This window comes from Primulina eburnea, chromosome 11 (assembly GCF_022965805.1).
Source record: "Primulina eburnea isolate SZY01 chromosome 11, ASM2296580v1, whole genome shotgun sequence".
In the NCBI taxonomy this organism is placed as follows: domain Eukaryota; kingdom Viridiplantae; phylum Streptophyta; class Magnoliopsida; order Lamiales; family Gesneriaceae; genus Primulina; species Primulina eburnea.
Window position 1 is genome coordinate 37767281 of NC_133111.1, and position 26451 is coordinate 37793731.

Sequence of the window (26451 nt, forward strand, 5' to 3'; positions counted from 1 at the left end):
AGACCCAAATTGAGTTTGATCTACATCAGATTCAAAAGGCCAAAGAACGCATTGCTTACTAAGAAGAACAAGTGGCTGAGTAGAGAGTGCTTTTGGAAGTTGGCTTACATTCTGGCCAAAAAAAGGGAGTAAGAGAACAAAAAATGACACATAATACGGATGGTGCTTGACCGACGATTTCGATTGGGAATAAATCTAACAAGCGACTAGGCCAAGTTATAATAAATGGATGATGAGTCCAAGTATCGATCCCACATAGACTAATATTTAATTACTAGAATTTATATCACTTAACTTAAGCTAGACAAAATAAATAAAAAGATGATATGTGGATTATTAATCTAAACTTTAAATAAATTAATTGCAATTAAAAACGACGGATTCAGATATCAAGGAGGGATTCAAATTCAAATAAATAACTAAGACACACAACAGTACCAAACTCTACTATGTTGACACGTGTTTAAATTCAATTAATTATTTAATTCTTGACAATCACGGTGAAATCCCCAAATTTATTTATTAAACGATTCCTCGAGTTAATAAACCTATTTAAGTCTAACAGTCCAATTATTTCTAATTGAATTTAATTAGATTTTAATGCATTAAATTTTCGTGGAATTTCAGTTTTCACCTAAAACCGCACACTGAAACCGAATACTATTTCTAGTCAGTTTAACCATGTGTTGATGACGTCTTTGTTGTTATATTTAATCAATCATCTTCCGATTCGTGATTAATCAACATACAGGTAAATAGTTGATCAGGCTATTAACAAGAAATATTAAACTAACATCAATCAATAATTAAAATTTAGAAAAATAATTTCATGAAAATAAAACAAATATCAAATAAAATATTGTTTGGCCCTATTGTGGTCTTAATCTAAATAAAATTATTTCATGAATTCAGAATAGAAGTCAAAAGTCATATTTAAGTTCATAGAAAAAAACAAAATAAAGAAAGAAATAAGAGGAATTCTCTGTGATTTAGACGTGTGTGAGAAATTCCTTCAGCTTCTGTCCTCCAATATTCCTCTCCTTATGTTCTTCTTCCGCGTTGTCGCTACTTCACTGTAGCTTTTTTTCTTCTGTGCTTCCTTCCTCTTCTCTCCTGTTACGGCCCTCTATTTTTTTCTCTCCGTTCACGTCTCTGTCTTCTCTTCTCTCCTGTTACTTCTCTTCTCTCTCTGCCTCTCTCTTCCGCGCTGATTTTTTCTCTTTTTGCGCCTCTCTCTTGTTCGCTGATTTTTTTCTCTTTTTGCGCCTCTCTCTCCTGTTCACGTCGCTACCTTTTATACTTCTTCATGGGCCTCATCCTTTAAATCTTTGAAGCTCTTCTCATGTTTAAAATTGTAGATAATATTTTATTTTTCAATTTTGAGGCTTCCTCTTTCAATATCTGCACAGATTTTCTTCCAAAATTTTCAGCATTATCAAGGAATAAAATATAAGAATATTTTATTTCCTTCCTCTTGGTATTTTGTTGTCTTTTAAGTCTTGCAAAATCATATTATCTCTCAAATTATGCATTTTTTCCTCTTCTATTCAAATCTAAAATCATTATAAACTTAATTAAAATAATCACAAAATTATGGATAATAATTCTAGATGAGCACAAATATTATAAAATAGAATCCCTAAAATCTCTATAAGATTTTTGTTTATCAGTGCTGAAGCATCTCGAGTTGCTGAGACTGATGAGCTTACAGGCCAAAAAAAGGAGTAGGAGAACAAAAAATGACACAAAATATGGATGGTGCTGAAGCATCTCAAGTTGCTGAGACTGATGAGCTTACAGACACAGAAGAAGATAAAGAATGAATACTTATGCTCTGTGTGTAATGTTTTTTTGGGTTGCTCTTATATTTGTTTGCATGATTATTGGATTTTTCTTTCATACGTCTTCTTATGTTTTCAGGTCTTCTAACGATGGTGTTGACAACACTGTCAACAACACCAGTGCTCTAACATGTTTAATTCAGGGGGAGATGAACTTTGACTCAGGGGGATATATACTCTAACGCAGGGGGAGCTTAGCTGACTCCGATGCTTACCAAGATTATCATTTTTGGACGTTTTGTCCAGAAAGACAAAAATGAGGAGATTGAAAGGAATGTTTTATTCTTTTATTATTTTTTGCTAAATTGATGATTATGAGATCTTGCTTGATTTATTTCTAGATGTAAGATCTTGATTGGTTTATATATAGATATTATATAATTTGTTTTTAATATGATTTTTATCCAAGTTATTTTATCCTTGTTAAAAAAGTTTTATATCTAATGAAAATCTTGTTTTCGTATTTTCTAGGACTTTTTTATGGAAGTGTTTCTAGGTCAAGCATGTGATATATATAGAGAATGGACGGCCACAACGTATAAGAGAGAAGATAGGCTTTTTCGTGGGAGCTTTTCTTGTGTGCCTTTTCGTGTTGCTGAGAGAGAGTTGGAAGAGAGAGAGAGAGCTTTTCAGAGAGAAGAAATTACAAGAGTGTAATATATATTTGCTCTAAAATTTTTATGTGATCCGGTGATCACTTTATTGTGCAGCTGCTGAAGTTTTCTGTTATCGGGTGATCACTTTTGTAGGAGCTTTTTGGCGAGTCTTTTGGTGTGAGCTTTTGAGAGGATCAACTGAGGAGTTCTTGCTGGGAAGAAAAATACTAGAGCCAAGCTGAGGAGTTCTTGCTTGGAAGAAAAATACAAGAGCCGGGCCTATTTTGATGAGACGTTTTTGTGTGATCAGGTGATCACTCTGCAGCGCAGGAGAGCTGCTGAAGTTTGTCTCTGAACACACTCATAGCTAAGAGTTGAAGATTTTCGTGTGAAGAGTTTGTGTGATCGATTCACATATTTACCGGGTTGCTGATTGTTGTCGACAAAACTCTTTAACAACACTGACGCAGGGTGTGGATCAAAGAGTGTTCTTTTATTTGTTTTAAGCAACTTCAGTTTATGCATCTAGTTTTTATGTAGTTTATTTTGATGCATTTTTAGTTCTTTGGAGTGTCAAGAAATTTGGTTTTGTTATTATCACTAGTATTGTTTTGTGTAAACGATTTATATTTTTTCTAGTGAATTTTTGCCATGAGGCCTCATACAAGTATTCGTATTTGTACATAATTTAAATTCGATTTTTATTTATTAAAAGTTTACGTGTGTGTTGAATAATAAATTTCCGTTGCATGTTGTGTGCTCGTGTTGACAACACCAGAGCACAACACTAACTTCTGATACACACATTATAATTTATCTCCCGTACGTTTATGAGCAACAACCCCCTTCCATATACTTTAATTATCAAGTTCACAATTACGAGTACCATGAGCATTCTTGCCATTTACTTTCTGGAAAAATCAACATCCAATTGAAGTACAACTTAATCATTTATTTTTTGATGAAGCTGAAATTCGATTGGGGAAGCTTTTCGAATAAACAAAATAAGCTCATGTAATAAAGAAAATACTAAAATGAATCACACTTGCAAACCTCAATAGAATAAGCATTATCAGCTTGAATTTCTAGCTATAGTTTGGAAAAGAGCTTGTGGCTGTTATACAGTAATCTCGACGGCAGCAATGGAGAATGGTTAAAGATAGTCAGCAATGATCCAGCAGAGAGTATGATGCCGACAATGTACAAACACAGTTGAGAAAAAGTCATGAAGAGGAAGAAAATAAGTCCTATTGGGCCAGCCATAACTTTTTGATACGTGAGATTTGGAAATAAATTATTTTTTTAAATATCGAAAGTTTTGGACTAAAATCTATTAAAGTTGAAAACCCTATGGACTAAATCATAATTTAACATAAATTATTTCGATCTTTTTTTTTTTACAACACACGCTGGGAGGAGATTCGAACTCGAGGTGCCAACTAATTTGTATGAGATGAGACTACTGGACTACAAGCTCGGTCTCATTATTTCAATTTTTCAATACATAAAAACCTAAAATTTCTAAAACTTAACGAAAAATCGAAAAGCCCAAAAAAAAGCCAAATTTCGAAATTCGGTCGATCTTTTGGGTTATATCCAAACAATTAACACCCCCGTTTACAATGCAGAAATTGGAAACTACCCTTTTCCGGCTTCCCATGTCTTTGCTAGTTGCAAAACGGAACTTACACTACGCGTTGAAAATTTCGTCCAAAACCTGAAATGGGAAAGCCCTAAAACCCCTCATCATTCCAATTTCAACTAGATCTGGCGCGTTTTTCGAATTGTTTTCTTCACATATCTTAGATTATGGCTAGGGTTTCTGATAACTGGAACAGATTGGTGAGTGCTGCGCTGCGGAAGGACCAGTTGCGGGCTACCGGGCATGGTCACGAGCGGACCTCCAGTGGAATTGCAGGCTCCGTTCCCGATTCGCTTCAGCGGACCACCAATGTTGAGGCAATTCTGCAGGCGGCTGATGAGATTCAATCTCAGGATCCTAATGTTGCAAGGATACGTAAGTTACAAATGTTTTTAGGAGCACTTAACTGCCAGTGGCATTATATACTTAATGTTTCGGTTGGGTGCTATCATATCCTTTGTTGAAGCGTATGTGCGTGATAAATTTGTTGACAAGCTGAAATATTGTTTTTACTTGAATTTAGACCTGGTGTTGCACTGAGTAAGGATACTTGTTTTTGAGGTTAGTGGGGCTCAAAATGTCTATTCCAACAGCCACTATCTCAATTTTTTTTAGTTGGATTGGACCTGGTGCTTTGCCACGTTCAAGTGTCGAGTTAGGTTCCGACATTGTGTACCCCAATTGTACTTTGGTATCGATCCTTAGCTTGAGCCCGACTCTATCGAAGTCTATCCCAAACGAGCAATGCAAACTCTTGTCAACATTTTCATTGTGTGAAATATAACCCAAGTAAATTATTAATTGAACGTGACATACATAAATGAATTTCAGCGGAAGTACGGGAAAAAAAACTGAAGAAATTTCATGGATTGTTGAGTGTTAGGGATGTAGATGGTTTCAACATTTCTTTCTGTTCTAGAAGAATCATTTTTTTCATGTAGTCCTCAGAGATTTTCATTTCTCAGCGAATGGTTGCTAATTGGAGCATGATGTGTGTTGGCATACATGACCAACAATTTGTATGGCAGGTTAATTGGAGTGGTTTCCAAATGACGAGGGAAGACATAAGATGGAAACATTCAGATGATGGGAAAAATTGAGAAGATTATGTTTATGTTTGAAAACTGAAATTAAGATTATTCTCTTAATTTGATCTTCTTAGTATTGTGAAATATTTTCACATAGGTGGAATGATTAGATCCCCAGCGATTACTTCACACAAATATATTTATTTCATTCCTCTTTTTAACTTGAGTGGGCAGTTAATGTAGACTATACTATTTTTTATGAGTATTGTGATAGAAATAAAACAAAGCCAGCTGAGGCCCAAAGCCATCAATAAATTAGATTTGAATCAACCTCTATTTGAACTTGGAAGCTTACTCATGCATGTGGGAACTTGGATTATAATCAAGCTGGCTCCAAGCGGTTCTTTAACCATTTTTGTTTGTCCATATGGGTTTAGTGATAAATTATGTCACTTCGTTTCATTTATTATCATTTCAACTAGGGGTGACCTTGATAAAAGACAGTGGCAGTATGAAATTCTTACCATATTTATTGAAACAACATGTATATGTTCCATATTTTATTTTAGGGCATAATTATTTGAATAAATTTGTTCATGATATCCAATATGTCTGCTACAAACTGTTGATCACAATAAAATAGAGATTCATTACCATGCAAACAAATGTCAAGGAATGTGATGTTGTAATTCATGTTGGATTCTCAATTCTTGCATTGAAGACCTTGATGGTTGTGCGTTGATTTTATATGTGCAGCAGAGTTTACTGGATGTTTGTGATAAATCTATGGATGTATAGTACCTTATTGATATGTGTTTAAATTCTTGGAGAACTATATTCGAAGTGCTTTTGTTTTCACACACATGCTGCTTATGGAGGTTTCTTTTTTGTGTGTGCTCGATAAGAAAGTGGGGATTATATTGATCATTTTACCAGTGACAATGGCAGTGGTGGGCTGGTGTCAGTTTCTATTGAAAAAGTTTTGAGCCCTGGTATTTTTGAAATATCTCGAGTACTTTTTGAGTGGGATCATATTCTGTGTATCCTTGCTGGCATTTGTAGTAGGATGGATTTTTGAGCATATATTCCCACAATTTGTTGTAAATTCTTCCCCCCCCCCCTTGCTCGCTTCATGTTATATTATTTCTTTGGATAAAGGTCTGATTGTCCATGTTTCGCCACCCTGTACTGATACGTAAGAAGTGGGAGTAGTTTCATCAATTTGATTTCCATTGTATCCATGACTGTCATGCTCTGAGCCCACAGGGTAAGGTCCAAAGCAAGACCTAATATAACGGGTTCCACCTTGAATTTCTTCGCACATTTGGTCGCTTTCCCGAATTAGTTAATTGCTCTCATTTGTTTTTATTTTCTAAAAAATTTAGCCAAAGGGCAATTTCAAATTTCAGACTCAACAAATTTTTTTTTGATAGGAAACTGTATTATATTAATTAATTAAAAGCGATAATAACAGAAAGCGGACTAGTGATCCGCACATAAAGAGAGAAAAGGAAAAAGTCCTGGTCAAATCAACATGTATAACTCCAACTCCAATTTCTCACTAGGTTCGAGTGATCCTCTTCTACACCTACATGTTTTATAATCAAATTTGAAGTTTTGGTCTGATGTTGATCCTATATTGATATCGGTAATTTTCTTAGAGATATATTTCCGATGTATTTTATTGTCCTTTTTCCAAACATCATAGACTGCCTTCATTGTTAATTACAAAATGCAAATTTGTCCCAAATGATACTCTTCTACTCATACCGTCAATTTTGATGTCTTGGTTTGATGGCGATCATATTGTTTTCGTGATTTTCTTGGAGATATCTTTCCAGTGTTTTTTATTGTCCTACTTCCAAGCATAACTCATGGAAAAATCACCTTTTTGTTTGGTTGTTTCTAGGTAGTCCTGCGAAATTTCTAATCAAAAAAATATTATTGATTCAATTATAAAAACGTGAAATGTTTTTTACCGTCGAGTTCTCCATTTGCTGTCAATCTGAAACACCCCACTCCCATGACAATTAATTTAAATAAATAACATACGTGGAAGCATTACAATCTAAAGGAAAGAATACTATTTTCACCATAACCATTTACAAAACCATCATCAACATATTTTCAAAAATCACCCCACATTTTCACGCAAGATTCATTCAAGTTACCAAATACATGATATTTTAAACTTTCAATATTCACCAAAATAATAGTTACATAACAAAATTTCAGAAGTCTTCCTCTTCAACTTGCTATATGACTTCTTCCCCCCTCGGACAATCCACTTCAATCCTTTTTATCACCTGCATCACATGACATTAATTGGAATGAGATAAAACTCAGTAAGCAGAAAGCTGTACATAACAAATACATATACATGGCTTGGATTGAAACATGGCTATGACAATGGCAATGAAAATCGAAAAATACCATCTTCAATGAACAATACATAATCAAGGCAATATAGATGGTATATCATGGCATGAATTAAAGGAAAGGAAATGATAGTTTTGTGACCTGTGACCTGTGGATAATATCTCTTTGATATATAAATATATCAAAATTGTGAGAGATACTCATGTGATTGATCAATGATATACATGAATTACTATCATTCCTTGGTTTTAATCATAGGAAACTTCATTGGGACATTTTAACAAACACTTGGTAAGCAACAATAGAGTACTTGCTCCTTATCAATAAACATGGCTTATATACCTATATATCATGTGAGCTTTAGAAGGAAAAGCGTCTACTTACAACAAACCAAATGAATGCTTAGATGTTCTTGAAGGAAATCCTACAACAATAATCACAATCATAATCATAAATCGTCTCCAATAATCCAATGAATCATGAACCCAATTTAACCCTCAATAATCCAAACCCTTCTATACTCCAAAAACATAGAATAATTACCTTGTAGCTTGAAATCTTAGGAAGGAGCAACTAAGAAATCACTATAATCCTTGCACTTGGAGTAGAGAATTGGAGAGAAGAAAACCTTGAGGGAAAAGGGGTTTTTTTTTTTTTTTTGATTAGAAACATTATTTTATTTAATTATCAAAGTTCAAGTACAGTAGGAGCGGATGAGTGATCCGCAATCACAAAAGCATAGAAATAATACTAGGTTCACGCCATTACAAACTTGAAGTCCCTAACAACATCTGAAATAGATAGATGAATAAACTCTTTAGCCCTTGTGATTGTAGTTGCCACTCTGAACTTAATGAGCTCCCATACATCAGTCGCTTCCGCTTTTGTGTCATTGAAAATTCTGTTATTCCTCTCCAACCAAATGCTCCAAAATAAGTAATGAATCGTGACAAACCATAGGACGGTAGCTCTGTTTCCCGTAGGGATACCAGGATCGCTGATGCACATATTTCTAGCCGTCTTTGGGAACACCCAATGAAAATTCATATCTTGCATAACCCTTGACCATAAGCTCCTTGCGTACGAACAATGAAGTAGTAAATGATCTTGAGTCTCTTCGCTGCGTTCGCATAAGGAGCACCAGTTAGGGCACAACTCACAGGTGGGCCACCTTATTTGCACCAAGTCCGCCGTAGGTAATTTACCCAACGCCACAATCCACGAGAAATTTGCAACTTTTGAGGGACAGGAACCTTCCAAATATGATTGTAGCTCGGAAAAACAGGAAAGGTTTGGGTAGGAAAGAATGAGTCGTAAAATGATTTGACAGAAAACATACCCGTAGACTCCCCCAACCAAACCCTGTAGTCGTCGACGCCTAGCTGAACCCTAATTGTATCTAACACTCCCGCAAGAATAACAAACTCTTCCAACTCTAAGTCGTTTAGGTTTCTCCTAAAACAAACATCCCACCGATATGTTGGTCTGTCCTGATGACTGACAACTTCTAAGAAACTCAAAATGGGTTTGTTTGTCAAAGTACAAATACGATACAAAGAAGGGAAACGAACATTGAACGGAATACCCCCACCCCCCACACGTCCTCCCAAAATCTAATGTAATTGCCCCCTCTCAAAACCGAACCCCACATTAGTTGAATTGCCGGGAAAGTACGAAAATTGAATTTCCATGGGCATCTAAAAGTGACATTCTTCGCCAAACCCAAATCCCACTCGTTCTCTTGAAGACCGTAAATGCTCTTTATCACCTTTTCCCACAAAGTCTCATTCTCCTTCGTTCCTCTCCACCACCATTTTCCTAGCAATGCCCTATTCCTCAAAACGATACTTCCCAAACCCAATCCTCCTCGTTCTTTTGGTTTACAAACCTGATCCCATTTCACAAGATGACAATGTTTTCCCCGTCCAAACCATCCCAAAGGAAATCACGCATGATTTTTTCCATAATTTTTGCCACCTTTCTTGGGACCTTGAACAAAGACATGTAATAGGAAGGCATAGCACAAAGAACTGATTTTATAAGTGTCAGGCGTCCCCCTTTTGACAGAAATGCTTTCTTCCAACTAGATAACTTTTTTGACATTTTGGATAGGACTGGTTCCCAAAAATCGAACGACGTAGGCCTACCTCCCAAAGGAACCCCTAGATACACGATGGGCCAGTCGTCAGGTTTGCAACCAATGATTTGCGCCAACTGTACCACTTCATCTTTGTCAATATTAATGCCCAAAATGACACTTTCCTGAAAATTTATGTTGAGACCAGAATTTTTCGCAAATGATTTGAGTAATTCCACAAGTGCAATGACATGAGCCTTCGTTTGAACCATGAACAGTGTGTCATCCGCAAATTGAATATGAGATATCTCAATTTTCCCTTTCCTCACTACGAGGCCTCTCACCTCGTTTGAATCCTTAGCCTTGTCTACCATCCTCCCCAAGATATCCACAACCAAGTTGAAGAGAAAAGACGATAGTGGACATCCTTGACGGATTCCTCTTTCTCCTTTAATCTTCCCCCGCGGTTTGCCATTGATAAAAATCGAGAACGAGACATTTGACACACACCCACGAATCCACTTCCGCTATCTATCTCCGAAGCCCTTTTTTTGTAGCACGAAGTCAAGAAAATGCCAGTCGATGTTATCATAAGCCTTTTCGAAGTCCACCTTGAATACCCATCCCCTCATCTTTCTTTTGCGGTACTCCTCCACCACCTCATTTGCTACAAGGCTGCAATCCAAAATTTGTCTTCCTTTTATAAATGCACATTGGTTCTCGGCGATCGTACTCCTCAATACTTTCTTTAATCTGTTAGTCAACACTTTTGCCAATATCTTGTACAAGCTGGTAGTCAAACTTATTGACCGGAAGTCTTTCACCCTAATCGCGTCTTGCTTTTTCGGTATGAGACAAATATAAGTTTCATTCGTGATGCCATTTACCACGCCCCCCTCGAAAAACTCCTCAAAGATTTTCAACAGCTCCCCCTTCAATAAATCCCAATTCTTTTGAAAGAAAGCTAAAGTGAAACCGTCCGGACCCGGAGCTTTGTTCCCATCACTGTCAAATACGGCCCTTTTGATTTCAATCTCCGAGAAAGGGACCTCCAAATCAAGTGCGTCGGACCTATCCAAAGGGCTCCATTCCAATCCATCCAAATGCCCCTCAACCCCGTCTGATCTTCTGTAAAGATGAGTATAGAATTTGATAATATTTTCCTCAATTTGATTCTCATCCATAATTACAGAACCGTCGTCCAACTCCAGCTTATCTATGACCGACTTGTTTCTTCTATTTGTTAACATGGAATGGAAAAATTTTGTATTCTGGTCGCCTTCCCTCAACCATTTCATTTTTGCTTTTTGGCTTTCCATTTGTAGTTTTTTGAAGCTCACTTGTTCCAGTTCACATTTAAGATCTCTTCTTTCCAGCCGAGAATTTTCGGACCATCTTCCACTGCCTTCTATCTCATCCAAAAGTTTTATCCTAGCAGTCAACTCGGTAATATTGGCATCCAAGTTACCGAAAACATCTCTGTTCCATATGACCAAATCGCCTTTCAACTTTTTCAGCTTGCACATGAATTTGTATCCTTCCCAACCATGATAAGCCCTGTCGTGCCACCAAATCTGTAGTAGGTCTTTGAAGTTGTGGTGAGATAGCCAGACGTTCTCGAATCTGAAAGGAGATGGACCCCATTTCGCCTTAGTGGTATCAAATGACACCGGGCAGTGATCCGATGTTGTCCTTGGAAGCACCGTTTGTCTGAATTGAGGGAATAAGTCCCTCCAACCGTTGGTGAACAGAAATCTGTCTAAACGACAACATATCGGTGAAACTCTGAAATTTGACCATGTGTATTTGGCGTTGAGAAGTGGCGGATCATGCAAGCCCAATTCACCTAATAAGTTATCAAAACAAATCATACTCGTGGTTGTTGAAGTGTCACATATTCAATTTGCCGATGACACATTATTTCTCGTTCAATCTCAGCAACACTTGAAGGCCGTCGTAGATCTCCTACAATTGTTTTGTTCGAAATCAGGGTTGAGGATTAATTTAGACAAAAGCTCTTTGCTTGGTTTGAATCATTCGGATGACTTGGTTGATGGCATGGCCGCGAAAATTGGATGCAAAACAGAACAATGGCCTATTAAGTACCTTGGGGCGCCTTTGGGAGGTAACCCATCAAAGCAGGAATTCTGGGGACCGGTGATTGCAAAAATGTCTACCAAGTTAGCAGGTTGGAAAAAGGCTTTTCTATCGAGAGGTGCCCGATTAACACTAATCCAGTCAGTGTTAAGTGCTCTACCTACATACTTTATGTCATTGTTCATGGTACCAATCAGAGTGGCGAAACAAATGGAAACAGTGATGAGAAATTTCTTTTGGGACGGACCGGATGGTGACACGCATTGCCACGTTATAAATTGGGCTCAGCTTTGCAAACCGAAAGATAAAGGAGGTTTAGGATTGGGTAACATTCGGTTAAGGAATAGGGCTTTACTTGGGAAATGGTGGTGGAGATGTGCGGTCAAGAAAAGCTCTTGGTGGAAAAGCGTTGTGGGTAACATTTACGGGTTCAAGGAAAATGGTTTGGATTTAAAAGTGGCTACGAACAAAACTTTTCGAAGCCCATGGAAGTTATATCTCGGACACATCCACTTTGTCAGCAATTGATTGGCACGGTTCTTAAGAGCGGGGATCTTTTAAGGTTTTGGGAGGATAGATGGGTGGGTTTGTGTTCTTTTAAAGTTTGTTTTCCTCATCTTTTTCTTATTGCAGAGTCTAATAATAAACCAATCAACCATTTCTATTCAGTCTTTGATAGTCAGGGTCTTTCCGTCGTTCAGTGGGATGTTCGTTTCAGAAGATGTTTGACCGATACTGAGTTGGGAGAATTCACATCTCTTAGTGGTCTTCTAGATTCTGTCTCTCTTACAGTGGGGGTAGGGGACATCAGGGTTTGGTTAGGGGATTCTTCTGGTGTTTTCTCCGTTCAATCTTTTTACTCTTCTTTCTTTCATAGCATCGCTACTCCAACTTTCCCTTTCTGCGCTGAAATTTGGAAAGTACCCATCCCACAAAAGGTGAAAGTGTTCTCATGGATTGTAGCTTTGGACAAGTTGCAAACGACTGACAAAGTGCAGAAAAGAAATCCAACATATGCTTTACATCCTCAGTGGTGCGTCTTGTGTAAAAATGATGAGGAAAATCAGGATCACATACTACTTCACTGTTCTTTCACAAGATGTATTTGGATTAAGATTATGCAACAATTAGGTTTCCAATGGACATTCCCTAAAAATTCTAGAGACATGTTTGTCATGGAGCACGGGTACCTAAAGGGAAAGGGGGCCTCAGAAACTTTTGGCGCATCATCATACACTGCTTATTTTGGTCGATATGGTTGGAGCGCAATAACAGAATTTTCAATGATTTAGAAGATAACACAGAGAACTTGTGGGAGAAATTGAAGCTGACAGTCGCAAGATGGACACTATCCATACCATCGTTTCAGCATTTATCAGTGTCAGATCTAGCTAGGGATTGGTGTTTTATTTGTTCTTGATTTTGCTACGTTTTAGACACTCTTTTTGGATGGTGGATAGATCATCCACTTCGAATTGTAACTTTTCAAATTAATTAATAATATAATAGTTTCTTATAAAAAAAAAAAAGTCACCCCCTAAACACCAGTTGTTCCCGCAAATAGCACTCAATCCAGCCAATTCGTCCCAAAATCTCTCCCTGTCCGTTGGCTTCACTGGGCCATAGATCGCCGAGAACCACCAGCTGGTGGTGTCATTAAACAAAATCCGAATAGAAACCGAGAATTCACCTATCAAATTATCATTAACCACCACTACCCTCGGATCCCACATTACTAAAATACCTCCCGCCCGGCCTTCCGAAGGCAGAAAAATCCAATCAACAAACCTGTGTTTCCATAAGCTGGCAACGAACCACCTATCAACTATTTCTTTTTTTGTTTCCTGAATGACCACAAGTTCCGGCCTTTCTTTCCGTATTATCCTCCGAACCATTTCCCTTTTTTTCGAGTCCCCTCCTCCCCTAATATTCCAAGTGATGATTTTCATGGAGGAACCTCTTTATCCCTCGAGGATGAAGCTGTTTCGTCTGCAGCACCAGAACCCATTCTTTTCAACTCCCTCTCCAACAGTACTGTGGATACATGGACCTGATCCCCACGAGTGTCACGCTCCAACTCAAGCTGCACATCCTTGTTAGCACCCGCTGCCCTTACCGATAGACACCCATTGATGATTTCTTGTTCTTTACCCGGCAATTCATCTAAAAACTTCCCATCACTTCCTAAAGGACCACTAGACAATCCCAAAACTAGAGGAGAATGTAGACTAGATTTGGACAAGGAGGATTGGTTAGAAAAAGAAGAAGAGAAGTTGGTTGGAGAAAGGTAGGAAATGTGTAGAAGAGTCTAGAGTAACGTTTATAAGCCTCCAATTCCTTCAAAAACGTGTTTTCTATGCCATAGACACGGACCCCGTTCCCCCCTCCGTGTATAGGTCCGTGTACACTCGGGAAATCACTCATTTTTCATGGCAAGACCCGGACCCCGTGTAGGGGTCCGTGTACCCACTGACAGGGGCCAAAACTGCAATTTTTCTTGCGAATTAGCCAAAGTGGTAAACATGAACGTTGTAGCCCTATATCTTTTCTTGAATCTCCCACTGGTTTCAGGTCATTTGGAGGTCTGAGTAAAAAGTTATGCCCATTCTCCCAACATGTGTCAGTGCAGGAACAACGAAACACACGACACACTTCCGGCCACTTTTGGCTCGTCTTTCTTAATGATTTGAACAAAATTCAAAACATGAAAGTTATAGCCTTATATCTTATCTTTCTAATTAAAGTGGCCTCACATCAATTGGATCAATATACAAACATTATACTAAAAACCACAACTACTGCCACATTTTTCATACCGTTTCTGCACTTCCATTTCCTATTTGGCTCAAGATCAACTTTCTATTCTACCCATTCATTTCCTTAATCATCACCAACTATGAACATAAAACCAAAACAATAACCATAAATAATGACCATATTTTAAACATTCCAATATATATAACCATTACACATAATCTCAACCATCAAACCATATGAAATATCCATTCCCATAATAAACCATGAATATCCAATAACCAAATTTTCTAAACACCCAACCAAAAATAATATCATAAACAATAAAATGCTAAAAGATTGGGATATTGCACAATCTCTCATGTTTGATGTCCTTGCCGACTTTGCTTGATTAACTGTCTTAAAATGGTTTCAGATATTCTTTTATGAATGAAATTTTTTTGTGTAAATGATTTCTTTGTTGTTATAGCTATTCTTTTCATTCTTTTTATGTTAATAAGTTCAGGTATCTGCTTCGACAATCTAAAGTTTATTTAATCATGCCTTGACTTTTGTTCTGAAGTATGTGAGCAGGCATACAGTATGGCTCAGAATTTGGACCCTAACAGTGAAGGTAGGGGTGTTCTTCAGTTCAAGACCGGTTTAATGTCTGTTATTAAGGTACAATAGCATATTCATCTACTGCTTGTGTCTTTGATAGCCTTGGATGCAATTTTTGAATATAGGAAATCATGTCATAGGAGTATATTGTATGTATTTATTGCTATACACATCGTATTTGATCTGAAAAACTTCTGTAATTGATTTTGATAGTCGCATGTGATCATCAGGACTTTAGTTTCATGTTGTACTTGGCACTCTTCTTTGAGAAGTACAGTTTTAACTAGGCTCTTCACCATTGGCTGCAGCAAAAGCTTGCCAAAAAGGATGGTGCTCGAATAGATCGTAATCGTGATGTTGAACGGTTGTGGGACTTTTATCAGCAGTATAAAAGACGTCACAGAGTTGACGACATCCAGAATGAGGAAAAAAGATGGCGCGAATCTGGAAATTTTAGTGCTAACATTGGAGGGTGCGTTATTTACTAATTTGTTTATTTCATTATTGTTTGTTTACCCTTGGCCACCCCTTTGCTGTTCTCATGCGATCAATGACATTCCAAAAGCTACCTTGGACGAATGTGGATTCTATTTCCAATTGCTCTTTTCCATTCCCAAAAATGAAGTCAAATATTATAGTCTCCTTGCATTTTACCAGGAACTCGTTCTCACCAATTCTCATATCTCCCATGTATCTATTATTTTTACTTTTAACTATCACTACCCAAATATTTTCAAAGTTTAGATGCCCTCCATATTATTGAAAAATATTTATCTATGACATGATATCATTAATTTAAAATATTTCTGCATGAGATGATATTGTACAATAAAAGATGTCTTCTTTAGAAGCAAAACCAAACATATATTATATTATCCAATTTTTTTTTTAAAATTTTTCAAAAAGTATTTTCCAGAAAAGTAATAAACAGAACTAGATATGGCTGTTGTGTTTGTGGGTTGTTCATAACTAGTAGTGCATTCGTATAGTCCAACGAAATTACCTGGCTCGTGTACGTAGCATTTCTACCCATTCAAAAAGTGAAATTTTCTAAATACCACCGTTTTTCATCTATGCACGTGCACTTTCTGAATTCTTTGTATTTCTTTATGTTTCTTCTCTTGAAATTCCCTTGCAATGTCAATATGCTGGCCTTTTGATTTAGTGAAACTTTAGACACAACCTATTGGAATATTAATATTTATAAATATTCTTGCATGCTTTATGAAAGATGAAATTTGGTTTCTTTCGCCTTTGTCTCATCTTGATCGTTTCTCAGTTACTTTACCTGATATCTGCAATGCAGCCACCAAAATTTTTATTTACTCCTGGCACTGATTAAAATTTTCTGTATCTTTTCTGTGTGTAGCCTTTTTGATTAAACAGTTCAATTTCAACATAATATTTTTAAAATAATAGTTTTTCAAAGGGCAGCACCATCCATTTTACCTCGATTCTGCTACTAAATATTTATCAGAATATGATATCTTTGCAGAGTATCCTTACAGCTTCTCTGTTTTCTCTACCTGTTGTAGCTTGGAACTTAGATTCTCGGAAATGAAAAGAGTATTTGCTACTCTGAGGGCTTTGGTTGAGGTGATGGAGTCACTTAGCAAAGATGTGCCTTCAGATGGAGTGGGAAGGCTAATCACGGATGAGGTATTCCCTTGCCTTCTTCCCCAGTTTCTTAAACATCGTCTTGATATGTATAACTTTGCTTCTTTTATTATTTTGCGCCATTGATCGATTTATTTTTGGGTTAAAGCACTCATTCCTAGACAATTTGTTTTCTCCAAACTTGCTTTCTTGTGGTTATTGTTACAGTTGAGAAGGATAAAAAAGTCAGATGCAACTCTGTCAGCAGAACTGATCCCGTACAATATTGTCCCTCTGGAAGCACAATCTCTAACCAATGCTATTGGGTACTTTCCAGAAGTAAGTTCATACTCGAATTATATAATCGATACATCTGCCACTTACCTGATTTTATCAGCATTTCTAGGCATGAAGTCAAAAGTGCTTTTTGAAATTTGTAGAATGATTTTGTGATCTTTGGGTTTTATAACCAATATCGGATGTTAAGATCTCGTGCTTCTGTGGAATGAATATTTCTTGATATTGACAATCTTTCTTTCTCGTTTTTCGAATTTTGCTGTCATGGAATTCTCTTGAGACTTCTAAGAAGTATTTTCGATTTGTTCAGATTTGGTTTTGCTGATGATCTATGCAGGTCAGGGCTGCCATGTCAGCAATCCGATATTCTGACCAGTTTCCTCGACTTCCAGCTGATTTTGAAATTTCTGGACAGCGAGATTTGGACATGTTTGACCTGTTGGAATATGTGTTTCATTTTCAGGTTTTGTCTCTTTTCAGTCCCTTTGTCTGTTGGGGGAATATAGTGTAATATGATATTGAAACTTTGAATTTTGAATGATTTACGTTAAAGTTTGGCAATCCAATCAATTTTGGGAAAACAACTAACAAATTCACTCTACAGAATTTCATGTTAAACAAAATCATGAAATAAAAGTTACTTAATTTTTCTGCCAAGAAGCCCATTTATTAATCTAATATTATCTCTTCCTAAATTTCCATACTTAAAAGGTGAGTATTGTTTAAAATATAAAACAATTTTTAATTTTGTTTTACAAGATAAAGTGTATGTCCACGGCTATATTGAAACATATATCCGTAAAAAAAATTTGTTTTAAATTTAAAAATGTCTATTTGGATAAATTTTTATTAAAAAAACTTCAAATGAACTTTTTATATGTTTTTAGTAAAATATTATGGAAATTAATTAATTTGATATAAATTTGATTTAATTAAGTTGAACTTTAATGTTATTATTAAATTTTATATAAGAATTTTTATGTTGTAATTATGATAGATAATTAAATATATTCGTAAAATATTTTTTACTTGACGATAGTTAAAATATTTTTTTCATAAAGTTAAGGTGTTTTGGATAAAATTTAACTTTCAAGTATATCGATCAACTATCAAGGGTAATTGAGGACAAGATAATCTTGAGTTTGATCGAATGTGTTTTTTGGTAAGAAAATGTACAGGAGTGTGTTTTTAAGTCGTAACTTTTTCTGGATAAGAAAGTTGGTGAAATTGGTTTTTAGTAATTTTCCCATTGTTTTTATTCGAGTTACTTTTTTAACCCTTTATTGACTAAATCAAAATGTTAAGTTTATGTGGTCTAAGTTATTTAGAATGTTTTCCTGTAAATGCACTCCACGTAGGCAGCTATGCTGATACGTGAATGATTGACCGATATGATTGCCTATGGCTTCTTGTTTCATGGTGATATTCGTTCTCTATTCTCCCTTTGACTAATTTAAGTTCTGGATTTTGCTTATTCCAGAAAGACAACGTGAGGAACCAACGTGAGCATGTTGTTCTTGCTTTAGCAAATGCACAGTCACGGCTAGACATTCCGGTTGAGACTGATCCAGTGAGTGGTACTATTAGTTATTACTTCTTATTGTACCGTTCCAGTGTTCTGTACTAACTCATTCATAACTTATTGGTCAATGATATATCATGTGATTCATGTCGTAGATGAAAAATATTAATATCTCTCTGTGTGTGTGACTTTCCTTCAGAAACTAGACGAGAGAGCTATAAGAGAGGTTTTCCTTAAAGTTCTGGATAATTATATCAAATGGTGTAGATACCTGCGGATTCGACTCGTATGGAATAGGTTGTTACTACATCCTCTTATATCTTATTATCTACAAATATTTGATACAATCTAATTTCTGCTCAGTTACTTGCTACAGTTTGGAAGCTATTAATAAGGACAGAAAGCTTTTCCTAATTTCACTCTACTTCTGCATATGGGGTGAAGCTGCAAACGTCCGCTTTCTTCCCGAATGCATCTGCTATGTATTCCACCATGTATGTTGTTGATGTTCATGTGTAGAAAATTTTATGTTGAGCAGTTATCTTGTATTCTTATGTACTGTCTCGTTAAGTCTCTTCCTTTGTTGCTTATGTTTGTCAAATTTGATTATTTTTCCATAAACTTTTTTTGTAATTTAAATTAGCATGGAGTCCACCTTTTGTTTTCTGTTGTTAAGTATAGGAAATGAAATAGCTATTATTATAGTTTATGAAGGCAAATTTTGTTTCATTTGCTAGTATATTTTATTAATGCATTTTTTGGTTTATGTTGGCCAAACATTATCTTAAAAACATCTGACTATAAATTTTTTAAATGTTAGTTCAATCTTGATATTTGTTACTTGGTTTATTTAGATGGCACGAGAATTGGATACAATCTTGGATCACGGCGATGCGACTAAAGCTGCATATTGTACAAGTGAAAGCGGCTATATTACCTTTCTAGAACGATGTATCCTTCCCATATATACGACAATGTCTAAAGTGAGTATATTTGGTATATGCTTTAATTATTTTTTCCCACGTGCTTTGCATAACATGTAGCTATTGCACCAGAACATAAAAGCCGATGCCCCTGTTCTTTGAAATCATAATATTAAATTCTGTCTCTGTTCTTAAATGATGCTGATTTCTCAAACCTTCAGTAAAAGTTTGGTGGTTAGTTATTATTGAACAACATGGACTTGGTTGGCTAAGTACTCACAGATGTTTCCTGATTATTTTAAAGAAAATTTTATTCTAAAAAATCCTTTCTATAATTTTTTTGTTTTTTTTCTTCCAGTGCGTTTCAAAATTACGTTTTCATTTACAGGAAACTGAAAATAACAATAATGGGAAAGCTGCGCATTCAGAATGGCGGAATTATGATGACTTCAATGAATACTTTTGGTATGTGCATGTGTGTGTATGTATGTTTGTATCTATCTCTCTCTCTCTCTCTATATATATATATATATATATATATATCTGGATGCTTCTTGGATTTGTTTTAGTCCTGTTTATTTCATTCATATTGCTTGTGTAGGTCTCCTGCATGCTTTGAGTTGGGTTGGCCTATGAAAGAGGATTCACCATTTCTTTTGAAGCCTAGAAAAGGAAAAAGGGTCGGTTCTGATTATTATTTATTTTATTCTCTCTTTACTTGCATCATATGTTAATGTGCGAAATGCAAATCGAACTTTTGTTTCTGCTTCTCTGGTTGGCCTTTCCTATTATCTGCTATTATTATGTTGCATTAGCTGTGAGCTTGAATGATTACTTAACAGTACTCTGTTTTTAATTTACATATACTTTTTAAAATCACAGACGGGTAAAAGTTCATTTGTTGAGCATCGGACTTTTTTTCACCTTTATCGGAGTTTTCATCGTTTGTGGATCTTTTTGATCATAATGTTTCAGGTAATTCTCTATGTTTTTCCGCACTCTACATCATATGCCATGCTGTTGCTTGATATACGCCCCACCTGTTGGGTTTTTCGCCCTATTTTTTTTCAGGCCCTTGCTATTATAGGTTTCAACAAGGGGAAGATTAATCTCAATACCTTTAAAAATTTGCTTAGCATTGGACCAACATTTGCTATCATGAATTTTTTTGAGAGTAAGCAATTATATTTTTAAATTTTGTCGTCTTTGATATCCCAAACTTACTTTTCTTTTTCCCAGCTTCCATATTCTCTGATTTCTTAACAGCCTTTGTTTTTTGACCTTTAGGTTGTTTGGATGTTGTTTTGATGTTTGGGGCTTATACTTCTGCCAGAGGCATGGCTATATCAAGACTTGTTATCAGATTCTTTTGGTGTGGCTTCAGCTCTGTGTTTGTGCTATATATGTACCTGTGAGTGCATACTCTTGGTTTTTTTCGTCATGTTTTTACTGCTTCCTATACTAGCAACTCATATAACAATGTTAATTTTCAGGAAACTTTTGGAGGAAAGAAACAGAAACACCTCAGATTCACTATATTTTCGGATTTATGTACTTGTATTGGGCGTATATGCTGGTCTTCGCATCCTTTTTGCACTGCTTCTCAAACTGCCTTCATGTCACAGGCTCTCTGAAATGTCTGATCAGTCTTTTTTCCAATTTTTCAAGTGGATTTATCAGGTATTTACTGTTTTCTGTAGTATGAGTTCGTAATGATCATCAATGTTCTGCTCTATAACTCCTATGGTAACCTTCAGGAGCGCTATTTTGTTGGTCGAGGACTTGTAGAAAAGACAACTGATTACCTAAGGTCTGCTTTGTTTATTTATTTATATTATAATTATTGAAATTGGTGTGTTAATTCCCTCAGATTGCATTTGAATGAAGGGGTCGGATCGGGAGGGATTTTAACCATGGATTCAAATTTCACTAATACTTGGTGCACATTGATATCCATGATGATTATTACTATAATTTGATGAGGCCGGACTTGCTGCTTTCCAAGTCAAATAGCAACCAAATTTGGTGTTTCCTTTGAACCATTTTTGATGGAAAATCAAGCCATATGCTCCTAGTGATGGGATTCAAAAAGTCTTTTCAAACGCCTCACAATTTTTGACAAGCAATTGCTTTTATTGTTTCCCTTCTATTTCTCTGACCATCCCCAGAAAGAGATCATCCAAGGAGTCATATATTATTCCTCTCCATATTCTACCATCCTTCAACCATTCCCAGTCTTTGGTACTTCATTTTTGCGCATAGACTCGATCAGCAATTGACAAATATGTAGGAAAATCATTTTGCATCTACAATTGATAACAATAAAAAATAAGCTGCGAATTTATAGAATAACTATTGATTGGTAGTTGGGTATTGATAAATTATCAAATTGATACATAGGCTATTTGTAGTTACCTAACTATTACATCATGGCTAACTAAAGGAAAAAGTCAATTTTGCCGCTGGTCTAAATGTTTTCTGCACTGGAGAGAGGGACTGATGTGCTGTGTAATTAAATATTCCTGTATACCCCATAGGACATGGGATGAACCAAAGCCCGAGTAGGTGTTACCCCGTGCTGTTACTTTTTCAGAATTATGTTTGTGGCTGATGCTGCATGTTTCTTGTCTTTAGAGGAATGGATGTTCATGGAGATTTAGGTCACTTGTCAGTTTACCAGCAAGGCATCTTAATTTGATTGGTTATTGGTTCCATGAAGAGATGGAGCATTGCTTAGCCCTGTTACCGGGGTTGATTACTCGAGTAATGGATTCTCTGAAATTTGTGGCGCATTAAGTTTTACGTTTTTGTATTATTGTTCTGCACAAACTTTTGTAACATTTTATTGTTGATTCAGGAGAGGGTTGAATAATATGTTCATTATGTGGAAGAAAGTTATTTTGAGCATTCACGGTTCTAATCACAATGGTTGGGATTTGGGGTTAGCTGGGATCTCCACTTACAAAAGTCCATGGAAAGGAATTTCTAAATCGTTCCCGGCTTTCAATCGATTAGTTAGAGGGGTGTTAAAGGAGGGGAATTTTATTCGTTTCTGGGAAGATGAGTGGGTGGGAGGGGTACCTTTTTTCATTCGTTTTCCTTCTTTGTTTGCAATCTCAAGTCTTAAAAATAAAACAGTCTCAAATTTCGTAGAGACTGCCACTAGGGATGGGGCAGGGGATCATCGCTGGGACTTAAGATTTAGGAGGAATTTGACTGTACAAGAAGAGTGTGAGTTTACCGAGTTGCTAGGCGTCTTACAAAATGTTCGTATTGAGAGGGGGGTAGAGGACTACAAAATCTGGTTGGGGGACTCCTCGGGGATTTTTTCGGTGAAGTCTTTTTATGATTCATTTTTCCAGTCGCATGAATCTTTTCATACTTCTTTATTCTTGAATATTTGGAAAATACCTGTCCCGCCAAGGGTGCAAGTATTCTCGTGGATTGTGGCGTTGGAGAAAATTCAGACTTGCGATATGATACAAAGAAGATGGCTTACATGTGCTTTAAGACCTCTTTGGTGTTGTTTGTGTTGTTGTGCTGAAGAAAATCAAGATCACTTGCTCTTACACTGTCATTACAGTCAACAGATTTGGAATAAGGCGATAAAGGAGCTGGAATTGATGTGGGTAATGCCGGAGAAGTCTAAAGACATGTTCATAATCGAACCGAGCTTACATAATGACAGGAAAAATCAGCGCTTCTGGTACACTATAGTACATTGCATACTATGGTCTATTTGGACGGAAAGGAATAAAAGGATATTCGAAGACAAGGAGGACTCGGTCGAGGAGTTATGGGACAAAATTAAATTGAGAGTGGCTAGTTGGGCGATTTTACAAGAAGATTATAAACACCTTGGTGTATCGCAGCTATATAGGGATTGGAATTTTATTTTTCATTGATCGGAATTCTTAGGAGTCTTTGGTTTTATTGTATTTATTTTCCGTAGCGGATATCTTGTCCGCATAATGTTGTGTAACTCTGAACTTCTAAATTTTTAAATTAAAGTGTTTCTTTTAAAAAAAAAAATATGTTCATTATTTTGTTAAAATTTTTGCTACTTGTACACTATATATATATGTATCTGGAGATTTTATTATTTGACCAGAAGAATTCTTGTTTTGTTGATAACCTTCAGCTGCGTTATTTGTCAGATCATAAATCTTATCTTAGACCATTGCTGACATGCGTCCATACACACTTGTGTGTTTGTTGCCTTATCACCACAAATGTTATCAACTGATCTTAATTCTGTGCTTTTGTTTTTCAACTGCACAGCTACGTGTTATTCTGGTTGGTGATCTTCTTGTGCAAATTTACGTTTACTTACTTTCTTCAGGCAAGTCATCAAATTCTCTCCTTTGTATTATGACTAATGAAATTAGCTGGATTTTGTTCACTGAGAATCAGTTCAAAAATTTCTCATGGCAGATTAAACCTCTAGTCGAACCAACCAACATAATTGTAGATCTACCACCAGTGCAGTATTCATGGAATGATCTTGTATCAAAGAGTAAGTTAAATTTTCTCTGCTAGCATACTTGCTTTTAATCATATGTTGATGACTGCTTAAACAGATAATTTCAATGCCTTCTTTTAAAAGTCACGTGTTTATGCCTTCCGAGAAATGAAATAAGTTACCAGACCTCATTAGAGTTGCAAATTAGTTAAAACATGTTTCCTTACTTTCTATTTTTTTTTTTCCATTTTCTGGTAGAGTTGGTGATTTACCTTCGAGGAAAATAAAATTTCTTTGCTTGTCATTGAAGTTGAGTAGGCAATGCTTTTGTTTCATATCTCCCTGTTAAACTTCTTTCATTCTATATCACAAGCGTTTTGCCAACCCCACAAACCCCTCTGGTCGGCACTTGGCCTCAATTGGTCGTGTTTGTACATTATTGGCTTGGGACTTCGCCAACTAATGATTTGTTAGGTTTTGGACTTTGATTAAGTTAATCCACCTCAATCCTTTTTTTCTTCTGAACTGTCTTTCCCTGGAAGACTCGACCCATTCGTCCTCAAATAACTCAATTAAGGCATTTATATGTCTCTCAACCCGTGGACTTGAGATTGGACCCCATAGATGCATATCAGAGCCCTTTTGAACTTTCAAGCGTAGTATTTCCAGTTCTTACCTTCATTGATTTGTCCATGGATTATGGTGTTGATAACATCATTTGGTCTCTCTTTGGTCAATCAATCCACTCTATCCTATTCTGCCATCCTGGCTTGGCAACATTGATCCCAGCCCATTCCCAGGGTCTATAATTTTTGTGATGTCAGTGATTGCATTTGCCCAAAGCTCTACACAATTCAGACAATTTTTTTACTACCTTCACACCCTAGAAAATTGGCAATGCAAAGCAGCGAGCTTAGGCGAAAGTCTTGATGGCATCAATTTCATGTTTTTGCCTTTGCAGGCCATTCCAAGACCCATTATTCTTTACACAACCTTCCAAAACCTAATCCTCATCAATCATCTTATGCAATTCTCAGTCGGTGTGGTCTCCTCTATGGCTTTTGCATGTTGTTTTTTAATTAAATACACACAGGTACTTCATTTCCTTCCAGGTAGTTCCACTACCTTTGTGCAGTCCAACTTCAGGCGGCTGAAGTAATTTCCTATGGGTATCCTTGGGCATTCCTCTTTATTCATTTTCCAAAAGAATTTCTACCTCATTACCAAGCCATCCTTTTTTTGCTAATCCACTTCATCAAATATTACTCTCTATCCACCACAATGCTGCTAATCTCCAGTGATCCTCTGGCAGTCATCGAAACTCCATCCATTCTGCCCCTGGCAATCTATCATCTGTCACTTGCTAGCCTCCTCATCGCTATGTTGCCCAACGTGTGTTAGCAGCACCACCCCTGAGGAAGTGGGGCAGTTTGACCTGCTGTTCCACTGGTCTCTTTTGTGGGTTCTCTGATGCTGGCCACTGCATATCACCATAGTGGTACCTCTGGTTTTGTTGCTGACTCAATTCAGTCGTTCATCAAACCTGATAGTTTTGTGGAAAAAATTGTAACGCCCTTACCCGAGCCACTACTAAACAGACTAATAAACATGCAACAGATAAATATGCAGCATATAAGTGTGTATGCTACGTTTGGATATCTCAGTTAGTACATCACGTACCTCACTAAAACAATCTGACAGAAAGCTCTGAACCTAGACAATACCAACATAAAGAAATCACTAACAAACCAGATCAAACATACTACAAAGATCTCCCTAATGATCTTTAAATCACTATCTAAGGATTTAGGATTATACCTGCGTCCGTCGTCAGCCCGCTGATGATGTCTCGATCTCAGTTCACCGACCCTCATCGAGTCGACACTAGCTCCGAAACTTCCCGACACCAAAGTGCCCTAGAAACTGACTAGAAACTATGGTATAACTAGAACTCTCTTTGAAGAATGCAGTGAAGGAAACAAAAGAATCGGCTTCCATTTGTAGGCTGCATCCGCTCTATTTCAGAAAATCCGAACCAATCTTATCTGTCACGTGTCAGAATCTCATTGGTCTCGTTGGATTTCTCGAGATATGTAATCCGAAGTAGGTCGGGTTATCTATTTAAAATTCGGTGGATACCAACATCTTGATCCCGATTTATCACTTCCTTAATAATACTTAATTAACAACTCATTAATTATCTCTTAATTAATACTTCATTCAAAACAAGGATTCAGGTCATTACAAAAATACAGTTTCAGAGGCATTGTATATTGTTTCACATATCAGGTTTCCAGCAACCCCAATCTCAATGTATGAGATGGAGCATGTAACCATTCCTTTTTTAAATATTTCAGCTGCTTTATGCACACTTGCAGTGCTTGTGCTTGGCATGAAAAAGATTTATCTCTATGTTGGTGATTTCTGAAATGGCTGTTTCACTGACCTCCTCTCAAGTTTCTTGTAGATTCATTGTATTCCTCATAGGCACTTTTTCCTTTTATGTTGTTTTCTATGTTTGATATTCTGTACACTTGTAGGAGCTACCCTTCATTTTTTCTCGTTGATAAAATATAGGTTGGTGTGAGGCTTTTCTTGTTGCGCGACAGTCTAGTTTAGTTTATTTTTTTTTAAATC

The 26451-nt window shown here is 36.5% G+C and overlaps 1 protein-coding gene across 1 annotated transcript in view; it reads left to right on the forward strand.

Moving 5' to 3' along the window:
- Nucleotides 1-4050: 4050 nt before the first annotated feature.
- Nucleotides 4051-26451, forward strand: part of LOC140805786 (callose synthase 10-like) — a 60689-nt gene continuing 38288 nt past the window's right edge. Inside the window, exons 1-19 of the mRNA XM_073162090.1 lie at nt 4051-4454; nt 14977-15074; nt 15323-15486; nt 16550-16673; nt 16839-16949; nt 17245-17370; nt 18388-18477; nt 18629-18726; nt 18806-18923; nt 19284-19412; nt 19741-19817; nt 19954-20032; nt 20235-20327; nt 20424-20526; nt 20640-20763; nt 20846-21032; nt 21110-21162; nt 23634-23694; nt 23787-23868. Coding sequence (XP_073018191.1) covers nt 4247-4454; nt 14977-15074; nt 15323-15486; nt 16550-16673; nt 16839-16949; nt 17245-17370; nt 18388-18477; nt 18629-18726; nt 18806-18923; nt 19284-19412; nt 19741-19817; nt 19954-20032; nt 20235-20327; nt 20424-20526; nt 20640-20763; nt 20846-21032; nt 21110-21162; nt 23634-23694; nt 23787-23868 — 2125 coding nt within the window. The 5' untranslated portion in view covers nt 4051-4246. The remainder of the gene's footprint in view (nt 4455-14976; nt 15075-15322; nt 15487-16549; nt 16674-16838; nt 16950-17244; nt 17371-18387; nt 18478-18628; nt 18727-18805; nt 18924-19283; nt 19413-19740; nt 19818-19953; nt 20033-20234; nt 20328-20423; nt 20527-20639; nt 20764-20845; nt 21033-21109; nt 21163-23633; nt 23695-23786; nt 23869-26451) is intronic.